The sequence below is a fragment of the Lutjanus erythropterus genome, chromosome 8 (assembly GCF_056507025.1).
Source record: "Lutjanus erythropterus isolate fLutEry1 chromosome 8, fLutEry1.hap2, whole genome shotgun sequence".
NCBI classification, from domain to species: Eukaryota; Metazoa; Chordata; class Actinopteri; order Lutjaniformes; family Lutjanidae; genus Lutjanus; species Lutjanus erythropterus.
The window spans coordinates 29,948,284-29,959,754 of NC_139324.1; the positions used below are offsets into that span (position 1 = coordinate 29,948,284).

At 39.1% G+C, this 11,471-nt stretch overlaps 1 protein-coding gene across 1 annotated transcript in view; it reads left to right on the forward strand.

Annotated features, from left to right (window-relative positions):
- The window catches only part of LOC146323038 (activin receptor type-1-like), a 37,181-nt gene extending 25,950 nt beyond the window's left edge, over nucleotides 1-11,231 (forward strand). Inside the window, exons 7-12 of the mRNA XM_084725241.1 lie at nucleotides 2,887-2,986; nucleotides 5,380-5,526; nucleotides 5,946-6,221; nucleotides 7,706-7,903; nucleotides 9,888-10,018; nucleotides 10,132-11,231. Coding sequence (XP_084581367.1) covers nucleotides 2,887-2,986; nucleotides 5,380-5,526; nucleotides 5,946-6,221; nucleotides 7,706-7,903; nucleotides 9,888-10,018; nucleotides 10,132-10,266 — 987 coding nt within the window. The 3' untranslated portion in view covers nucleotides 10,267-11,231. The remainder of the gene's footprint in view (nucleotides 1-2,886; nucleotides 2,987-5,379; nucleotides 5,527-5,945; nucleotides 6,222-7,705; nucleotides 7,904-9,887; nucleotides 10,019-10,131) is intronic.
- The last annotated feature ends 240 nt before the right edge of the window (nucleotides 11,232-11,471 follow it).

Here is an 11,471-nt window from a genome sequence, read left to right on the forward strand (position 1 = left end):
GTGTCATAAAGAATCCCCAAACCTCGTGGTATATGTTATGCAATGTAATGCTTAAGCCTTAATATATTATAGTGCTTAGTTTTGTGAGGTCAACATGTGTGAGGTCTGTCCCCAGAAAAGGTGAAACTCTGCAGTTCAGATCATAATCTCATAAATATTTGACCTTTCTTATGCAAGAGTATTTAAAGAAATGCACAGTGGCTGCATGTATGAAGTGTGTGTGTGTGTGTGTGTGTGTGTGTGTGTGTGTGTGTGTGTGTGTAGGTGGGTGGCGCTATTGCTTGGATGAAATTGTTGTTTTGAATCTTCTTCTCAGTTTTTTTTTTTTTTTTTTCAGTCCGTCACAGGAATGTATTTTTGCTATTTATTTTCTCTCCACTCAACCGTGGGCTGTAAGTTTTCTGCAGAGTGGTTTATGTTTTGAGGCCCACTAAACAGATCCAGAGTTTAGGTGGAGTCCTGTGGTTTGGGTTTAGTCTGAGAGACAACCCAGCACATTCACTGGCTCTCCCACTGTGTAATCAAGTTCAGCAGAAACTCCTCACCGTCCAGTTTGTGTGTCCTAACAAACTAAATGGCTGTAAACGTCCATTTTGCGATTCTGTATCCTCACTAAAGTTGTCAAAAGTATCAAAGTATTGATACTTTTTCAATACCACCACTTTAAAACTAGGGCTGCGCAATTGATCGCGCTATTGTTGAAATTGCAGTATGGCCAAGTGCTGCTGTATCCACACTGCAGAACCAGAGCGCAATTTAAAAAAAGAAAAAAGGGATCATGTCTGAGAAAACAGCAGTATAATGAAGTGCTGTAGTGCTGCAGATTGTTTGTTTGGTACAGAACCCAACAAATATCACATCATCATCATAATTTTAATTTTTTTTTTTTTTTCATAAAATTGAAAATTTATCTTTGATACATTTAAATTTAAATAATTTTTAATAAAATCTTATCAAAAGTCAAAATAATCGCAATATGACTTTTACCATATTTTGCTGCCCTGTTTAAAACTAATACTAATATTTGATAATATTGAAAGTACCAAAATGATTTTAAAAAAATTCAAGACCTCAGTTGAGTGCAGTCTCTGTTGTCCTGCCTGAAATTTGGCTCTCTGTACCAGCACTGTGTACAGCTTGTTAAATAAAATAAAGAAAAAATAATTTCATATCATATTCATGTCATATCATATATCTAATCATATTTTCAATCATACTGTTTTCTTTTCTTTTTGCCATGGTATTGAGGCGTCACATTTCGTTTTCAAACTCATTAATTCAAGTTTAAAATCCTGATATTTTGATTAGGGCTGCAGCTAACTATTATTTTCATTGTTGATTAGTCTGGTGATTATTCTCTAGATTAATTGATTAGTTGTTTGGTCTATAAAATGTCAGAAAATGGTGATTAATGCAGATCACTGTGTCCCAAAGCCGAAGGTGACAATCCAAAGATGTTAAGTTCATTAATTCATAAAGGAGTAAAGAAACCAGAAAATATTTGTATTTAACAAGCTGGAATCAGAATTTTGACTTTTTTTTTCTTAAAAATATCCCTCAAACCAATTATCAAAATAGTTGGTGATTAATTTAATAATTGATGAGTTGTTGCAGCTCTAATCATGACCACTTTAATCACCACGAAAACATCATCAATGTAGATACACTAGTACACTTTTTTTTTAATCAAAAGCATATTTTTCTAATCTGTAGCTAAAACTTCGGCTGTCATGGAGCACAGATTCTCTTTTATAAGCATGTTTAAAGTCCTCAAAGCTCAGATAATCCCATTTATCTTTAATTATGAAACTTGTAAATAGCATGTACAACAGTTAAAGTATGATCATTCATGTGTGTGTTTGTCAGAGAAAGAAATAGCTGATTTTGGCTTTCCAAAGTCCAGCAATGCACTTGGCAATGGAAAAGCCCAAATATGGAGCCACAGAATGTTTGTTTCAGCATAATTAAAAAGTGCTTGGCAGCACCATGAGAAAGATTATTAGGAACAGTGGTGTGGCTGTGAAAAGCAAATCGGACTGAAACACATGTGCTCGTCCCTCTGCAGCCTGCTGCCCAGAAGTCGTCTCTGATTATAATGATATTACAGCGTTCTGATTGCATCCTGCCGCTTAACTGCCTGGCCCAAATAATGCCCTCCCTTAAAAACAATCCTCCTGTACCAAAGAGAGGGATTTGAACTCTCTGCAGAGTAACTCATCATTCATTTTACAGCCTCTGTCTTGCATTCCTCTGTTGTGATTCCAAATTGTCTCTCAGGCAGCTCTTGCATTATGCATTTGTTTATCTGAGGCATCACTCTCCTCTGTTGTTTTCAATCCTCATCGTCCCCTCCCAGTTTAGTCGTTTGTTTTGCTCAGCAGTTGCTGACTCCGTTGCTGTGCACTGCCCTCCTGTGTCAGCAGCAGGTTGCTGCACGTCTTCTAGCCGAGATAAAAATAAAAGGCTTAGCAGCATTGCGCCTGTTTTCGAGTCTGGCCCTTGGATTAGATAAAATCTCCAGCGCCCACACCAGTCACCAGGGAGGGGGTGGCACTTCTGTTGTTTACTCAGCAGGGGGCACTCTGCACCTCCAGCACAGACACACACCCCCACACACACACAAACACACGCACAATATCCTGGCGCACACACAGCTTGCTCCCCTCCATCCTGTGTGGGTGCCACATCAAAGGCGTCCTGCTTGTATTAGTCTCCATCTGAGTCCCAGATGCTCCTTATTTCATCATTTTTTAGACTCTTTAGAGCCATGGGATTCCTTTGGGGAGCTTTTCATTCAAATAGCTCTCTTGCAAACACAAACACACACATAAACACATGTAAATATGCAGGGTCTTTACTCTTTGTTTCTGTTTTTCTGCTTCCCAGGATCTGCTGGATCACTCCTGCACTTCAGGAAGTGGCTCAGGACTCCCTTTCCTCGTTCAGAGAACCGTCGCACGACAAATCACACTCAACGAGTGTGTGGGTGAGTGTCCTGCTAAAGGCTGTTTTCATATTGACAATAGCACTGCCTCAGAAAACTTCGTCTCCTCATTCATTTCAATGAAGCCCTCCCACTGTGCTGACTCAGGGAGCCCTGGCAAAAAATGCAGTTAAGTCCTGCTAAAAAGGGTGGCCCTGTCTCAACTTAAGCCTCGGTTCAGCCGTACACAACTTGGCTGCATGCTGTGATGGACAAATACAGTACATGTAAGGGCATGTATACCAGATATATTACTTTGTAGTATGTTTGGAGCAAATTATTGATTGCAGACTAACTTACTAGAGTTGTAAATTCTTCCTTGAAGGACTTTTTATCTGCGATGCACAAAATATTGAAAGGTATGAAGACAAAATAGGGAGTGCTGCAACTGGGTCAAAAAAGTGTTGGCAGTGTAAAAAAAATGAAGAATAAGGTGCTCTTTAAGGGTAGGGCCAATAATTAGATTAAATTAAAACAAACAATGACTGTCCAGCTTGCTGAACATTAAAGTACAAAGTAATAGATGGCAGTCTGGAAAGATCCGGGGTCCTCTGATAATTAATTTAAAAATCCTTCATTACTTCATGGATACACCAACGCATACAGTGTCTTCATCAGGGCATAGAGCTTCTCTTTATTATCAGAGTGCCTCATATTTTTCTAAACTGCCATCTATTACTTTATACTTCCATTTTCAGCACATTGAAAGGTGTGTTTAATACAAAAATACAATAACATTTATTTCAGGAAAAGTGACTTTGATACACAACACTAAAGCAAATATTTATTTGGTGTTCTTATATCTGCTGGTAAGATAATCATCATTCCTAGGCACTGGCTGCTAGCGCTGGGCCGATGGATGACGGCTGACAGTCTTGGACTACAGCCTTCCACCATCATAACACTGTAATTTAAACACCCTCTGTGTTTGAGGTAGTGTATCGTTGTGAGGCAGAGTTGTTGGCGAAGTTCTGTTTTTGACATGTGGGGGAGAAGAAAAAAAAAACTGCTGCTGCTGGGCCATGTACATCCTCATATGCCAGTTTGGTGGACATCGCCCAACCATACTGGCTGCCTCCTGATAGATAAATGGACATATATATTTAATGTATGTATATATAATGGAAAAATACTTTTTCACTTCACCTACAAATGAGCAGATTTACAAAGTTATGGTCAGAATGGGTTTTTCTATGTACAAAAGTCACAGCCACACTTACTGGAGTTAACAGATTGTTGAACCATTGTTCTTATTGTTACATTGAAACAGTTATTTTATATTTCTTGATTTTCTTGATTTTAAACTGTTAAAAACTTTACTTACCTGTATGCCTACTCATTGTCAAGACAGGAAAATTGTTGCACTTACCCTTTAGAAAGAGAGCATTATCTCTTTAAGAGCATCACAGAGACACGCCGTGTGCACGCTGAAGGAAAGTGTGCTTGTGTTGATCTGTGGGGATTTTGTTCTAAAAAGTTGCAAAAGTAAAGATGGACTTGTTTTTGGCAGGTTGTTTCATGGTTGCAACATAATGCCCCCCCTCCCTTTTCCTGACTGTCTAAGGAAAAGGTTGCCTGATCTCCTAACCTTGTTTTTTTGTTTGTTTTAAAAACTTGTTTGTTTTAAAAACTTGTTTGTCTCTCAACATGTAAATGCACATCTTTGTTGAAATACTAAGCAACATAGTTCAAATGTTGCAGACTTGAAATGCAATCTATAACTGAAAGGCTATTTCTTCATAGTTAGTGAAATGCTCTAAACTATCGGTTTAAAAAAAAGAAATACCAAAACAAATCTCCCTTGAAAGAGTATAGCCACTTTGTGGGATCTTGCTTCCAGAGAACCCTTCAAACTGGACTTTCTGATTTGTATTTTCACTGATACTAGTATACTATCTTCTCTGTAAGACCAGTAGATCTTCAGAGACCATCAAATGCTGCAAATACAAGTACTTTATCTACTTTATTTACATGTATTTAATGAATGTGCAGCAGTTCCTGTCCCTAGAGCCCAAACTTGCACACATTTTATTTTTCAGACGGTCGTAGTGTGTGAAATGTCAGAGAAAATGTTATCAACAAGAAACCTACTTTTATATGGACAAACATGTCGCCATAGTTACCAGTGTCTGGGGTTGAAAAAAAAACTTTTCTCATCACTCACGACTTTCATTGTTAGAATTAGTGGTTGCTTCCAGGATCAACAGACCAATTAAACAGCAATTCAATCCAACTAATTAAATTAGCATTAATTGTTTTTTAGCCACAAGGGGGCAGCAAAACAAGCTGACATTTAATCAGACACCACCGCGTTATTAGTCTTTTTCCTCTTGAGGGCGGGCTCATGAACTAGATATAAGTTATAGGATTAATTCTCCCATGTTTCCGTCTGCCAGGTAAGGGCCGATACGGTGAGGTGTGGAGGGGTCAGTGGCAGGGGGAGAGTGTCGCAGTCAAAATCTTCTCCTCCAGAGACGAGAAGTCCTGGTTCAGAGAGACGGAGATCTACAACACAGTGCTGCTGAGACATGAGAACATCCTGGGTACGTAGCACATGTCATATATTTGGATAAATGCTGTAAATGCAGTCCTCCGTACTAATTTATTCCTGAGGAGGATCTGATCAGACTTGGAAGGCTTAGTTTCTCCTTAGGAAAGCTCATATAGACCATGTGTTGTGTAAAAATAATTACTGAATACATGTGTGACTAATTGCTAATTAAACTCAGCATCATCTTAATTGTATTGATTATAGCAGTACTTAATATGACAAAAACTCTAGAGGCTCTAGTGCGTAAAATATTAATTAACCTTTCATTATAAGTTCTTGTTTTAAAAGAAATAAATATTTGTGCAGACCATTCTACCCCACCTTTACAAGCTATATATTGTGCTGTAGTACCTATGCATATGTTGATCAAACATTTTTATGAATTGCGTTGATAAATTTCTCTCAATGTAGGCTTCATAGCTTCAGACATGACCTCCAGGAACTCGAGCACTCAGTTGTGGCTGATCACTCACTTCCATGAGATGGGCTCCTTGTACGACTACCTTCAGCTCAGCACCCTGGACGCATCCAGCTGCCTCCGCATGGCACTCTCCATCGCGAGCGGCCTGGCACACCTCCACGTGGAGATCTTCGGCACTCAGGGCAAACCGGCCATCGCCCACAGAGACCTCAAGAGCAAAAATATATTGGTTAAAAAGAACGGACAGTGCTGCATCGCTGACCTTGGTGAGAATTCTGACGGATCAGTGTGATAAATACTCTGTTTATACTTGTGTTTATATTCCCCTACTCCTTTTAAAGAGATAGTTCATTTGATCATTGATCACTCAATTCAGTGTATTTTCGCCACTTTCCCTTGCCATCAGACAGCCTTTTCAGAAGGGAAACCACTGTTACATAAGCCAAAAAGACACTCTGCAAACCATCCAGAGTCCTTTGGCAAAAACACGAATTCTACCTCGCAGAACACAGGAGTTGCTGTGCTACCACTGCATCCACTGGTTAGTTTGTTTGTGCTATTGTGTGAACTAATCTTTTGAAACTGAAGTGACACAACAGCACAAAGAAACTAACAGATTAAGTTTGTGTTGGACCAAAAAACTCCTGTGTTAAAGAACAACATTTGGCTTACATAACTGCAGTTTCCTGTCAGAATAGACTGTCTGACAGCAAAAAATATTGAAAATGTTCTGAATATAGAGTACATGTAAACTGATGTAGTTGGGGTTTTGTTGTTTTGTTTATTTTTTTTTAGGTGGCTAAAATACGTTTTGCTGACACTGTCCACAGCAGTTAATTGCTCAGCTTCCATGTTGGTTCTCCTCTCTGCTTCTCCTAACTGGGGGCATGTCAACTGTCATACGCTGACTATCAATTAGTAACTTCACCACTTCAAATAATCTGAACTGTACCTTTAATCTAAAAGCCAGTCATTAGAACCTGGACCCCTGAGCTTCTAAAATATTTCACAATGAAAAAACAGGTTTGGATTTGAATATTTCACTCTGTGTAAACATAATTTGACTTCAATAAAAAGCAGATGCCCAAAAAATGTGAGATGATTTTAACTGTCTTAAAGTTACTGAGGGGGTTAATTGAACGTTATGGTTTGCGGGGATTTCATAAGAGATGCATCTGCAGTGATTTTTCCCTACTCGCATCTATCTGCTTAGCCATATTTATTTAAAATTTAGGGAGAACAAGCAGTGCTAAATGTACCACTCTATCCTTAATCAAAAACACATTTAGAAGACCTCAGACCACTTTATCTAATACACCAATGTTCCATTTGCAGATCCTTGAATAAAAAACCTATTCAGGCACAAGCCATAACCCGGCGATGGGCTCGACATGTTTACAGGCTCGAAGTAATAAAGTCTGCTCTGGATGACGCATTTTGCCGTCCCGACAAACATGGTAGCTGTTGTTTGTCTCCCAGGCGAGCTGTTCTTCCGTCGGAGTACATCCTGTGTGACGGAACAAGACTGTTTACGAACCACCATGGCTTCAGCTTTTAAATCAGTCTAGATCCGTCAAGTGTTTTGTCTCCACCATAGTTGTCTGAGAGTGGAAACTTCCAAGTCCCCTTCGACTCAAAAATAAAAGTTTGCACATACAAGCCTCTGGATTTGTTGATGAGGGAGAAGAACTAGATGCAATGTCTTATGTCTGAAGGGGATCTTTAAAGTTGTTTTGTGTTTTCCTGCTAGGTCTGGCTGTCATGCACTTCCAAGACACCAATGAGTTGGATGTGGGGAACAACCCTAAAGTGGGGACAAAGCGCTACATGGCCCCCGAGGTGCTTGATGACTCCATCCAGATGGACTGTTTTGAGTCCTTCAAGAGAGTGGACATCTGGGCCCTGGGTCTCGTCCTGTGGGAGATCGCCAGGAGGACAGTCAGCAATGGTCAGTACATTTTTTATTTTTTTTTTATAACTGAGCAACTTGTTGAGCCTGTTTGTTGCAAATGTTGCTACAAGTAGCATAATGTTAATAATATATTTTTTTTTTATCATAGCAGTGTCAACTTTTAGTTTTAGTCATTTTCTTGTGACTCAAAGGCCAAAATCTTAAGTCATTTTGTGATCTGAATTCTTTAAATTTTTTCTGTCTAGTTTTAGTTAACTAAATGTCAATGCATTTAGATGTAACTTAATGCATTATTTAAATGTTTCTCTAGAGAAGTGATTCTGTGAGATGTCACTTAAATTAATTTGAAAGAAGTAATTAAAACTAGTAAAACAAAGCCATAGAATTTAAATTACGTGTTATTCTTCATTTATCTGTCTCGCTCAAAAGGTTTAAAAGGTTTTGTCATGCCTTCATACCTTCATACCCTCCTGACATTTTTCCAGGGCATATAGTATTAGGTGGCATTTGTGTAAAACTTTGTGGCTCAACTCCACTGTATTTAATACTCCGACAAAGTAGGCGGAGTTGATCGCTACAGCAGCACTCTCCCCACAGCTGATGAGGCCTTTATTCACTTACAAACTTAAACCTAATTTTAAGGTGCGCACTCTGCCCATATTCTGCCAGAATGACAACTTCACAGCTCACCTTTCCCTTTGCTCAGCGTGCATTCACTATAACTCTCTCACCAGTAATTAGTCTGCCCCACCCCCACGACAGAACGCTAATCTGACCAGTCAGTAGTCTGCAGTGTTTGTTATCTTACCTTTATCATCTGGACTAAATCCAATATAATCCAGAACAGGGGCAGAGGCATTTTGTCATCTTTTTAATTAGTTAGTCCTCTAACTTTAGTCCCAAAACATCATGTTTCTTCTTCACATGAAATCCATGTTTGTCTGCTCAGCTGTGTTCCTGTGCACAGACTGACCCCTGGTGGCGTAAGCTTCACACTACAACACAGCATCTCAGTATCAGTTTATCAGAAAGAGGAGCATCTGTATTTATGACGGTAATGAAAATCATACCGCCAGGATTTTTGAATGCCCTGGTATACCATAATACTTTTATACTGCCCAAGCCTAGTGTTTATCTTTGCACGAATTAGTGACAATTTGATTGTGTTCTACCTGGTTTACAAAGGGTTTTGTTTTCCTTGACATCAAATATGAATTTTATCCATATTTCTGTTCTTCTCTTTCTCCCAAATGGTGACATTTGATTGACAGTCTGAGATGCAGCAGACAGTGCATGATAGTTGACGTTGCGTTTAGATCGGCACCTTTTAATCGTGTGCATTTAACCTCTCTACCGCACAAAGAGACTTGATCTCCTCCAGAGACTTGTCTCTCCCTAACATTTTTGTCACCAGATTTCACCATAGTTGTCATCATAAATTACTTTCTATTTAGTCGTCGTCTCATTTTCATCCGTGGAAAAAAATGTTTCTGACGAAAACTGACGGAAATTAGCAGTCACTGAGATTAACGCTGTATCATAGATATCATATTTATGTGTTAGTGATCAGAAAGAAAACAGGATGGCAGATTGAGTGTTTGATAAGTAAAAAGAAAAACTGTTGACAGTGATTTTGAACACTAATGATTTAACTTGAACAAAGTAAAAACGTTTATTGCTATTGATAGAAAGATTTGGCCTTCATACACACTTCAACATTTACTGTCTGTGGTCTGTCAGAAGCCAGAGGCCTCTTATGTGTAATAAAACCTGCTCCCTGCTTTCACTCTCAAATAGATTAATTGCTTTACAGTAAGAACTGGGCTCTCAGCAGCACTCTGTTTTGTCCCACAACTGCACTTGTGAACAAGGGTATACCAGCCATGCCACGACATGAATCCTTTTTTTATACACCTTAATGTATTTTATGTTAGCCATTTGTCAGTATAACTATTTTACACCTGCTTTGCAGTGATGTGATTTTGAAGGTGAATTTATCCCTGCTGTGCTCTGCTTGTAGGTATTGTAGAGGACTACAAGCCACCTTTTCATGACGTGGTCCCCAGTGATCCCAGTTTTGAGGATATGAAGAAAGTTGTGTGTGTGGACCAGCAGAGGCCCAACATCCCAAACAGATGGTTTTCAGACCCAGTAAGTAATATTCACTCGATAATTAGTGCACAGGTGAAGTCCTCATGCTTTTGATGTTCAGGAACAAGCATTTCAATAATATTCTAATGGTGATTGATTTATTCCTCCTTCAGACTTTAACCTCCATGGCTAAACTCATGAAGGAGTGCTGGTACCAGAATCCATCGGCCAGATTAACAGCGTTACGGATCAAAAAGACTCTCACAAAGATCGACAACTCTCTGGACAAAATCAAAACAGACATTTGAGCCTGCCTCGAGAAGAAGAGGCGGACGTACTAAAGGCCTTTGAAGACATCCAGAGGGTGGACCATCTTAAGAGAAATCTGAAAAGACAAGAGACTTGATGGGTTTGGTGCCCTTATAGTGGCACAGACCTATATTTATTTTAAAACACTTGGCGGGACACATTTTGGCATCCAAAGATGGCTTACTGGGCATTTTTGAGACTGCCAGTGGTCTTGGAAATAGGAAAATATCTATTCAATTTAAGACATAGGAGCTGGACTGTTAGAAATGTTCTTCAAGGAAGAAACTGTTACCTGGGCATTTGAGTAGGCTTGCTTTTGTTAAAACCGCAGATTTTGTTTGACACATTTTTTTTTAGTTTGAAAAATGTCTGAACATATTAGCAATCTCACTTTATCTCCTCTATCGTACCGCGTTGTTCATTTTGCATTCTGGTGGGCTCTTTTGGAAAAGATGAAAACTTGCCAATCGAACTTGCCAATTTAATCTGCACACAGTGATCACAGCAAGCAGTGTTACGTTTTACTTTGTGTGTCATGCATCTCTGTTTACAATGCCGTCAGAACAAATCTCTTGGGATCTCACCAATCATGTTAACATTTAGTTGTACGCCTGCATCGGTGGCACTGTTCTTTTCCTGAGATATCGTCCGACTCAAGGTACTCTGTCGCAGACCTTTTGTATATCACCATGAATTATGTACCTGTTCTGTGTTTTGTTTCTTCAGCTTTACAGAGACAAAAAGCTAAAAGAACAAATAAAATATCTGCTAGATGATGCTGAACTCTATTCCTCCAGAGGCCTGTAAGTAAGCCTGTAAAGCCTGTATACTGTCTTAACGCGTGCATTGTTGTCTTAATGCGTGCATTGTCAAGTAAATGAAGTCAAACTTCAGCCTTTTTTATTTCTTTAACATTTTATATCAATTAGTGATTTATATTAATTAAATAGAAAAATGTGTTTTATCTGTCTCATTTGTCTGTCTTGTCACTCCACCACCTCGGTCCAGACTGAAACATCTCAGTAACTGTTGAATGAATTAAGATGGATTTTTGTACAGACATGCAGATGAATCCTACTGAGTTTAATGATCCAACTGGGCTGGTATCCTGTTATTTGTTTTTCATTAACACAGAACTAGAAGAGAGTAGTCAGTGCAGATCCCCACCAGGCAACAGATGATGAAGCACCTACTGCAATGCCAC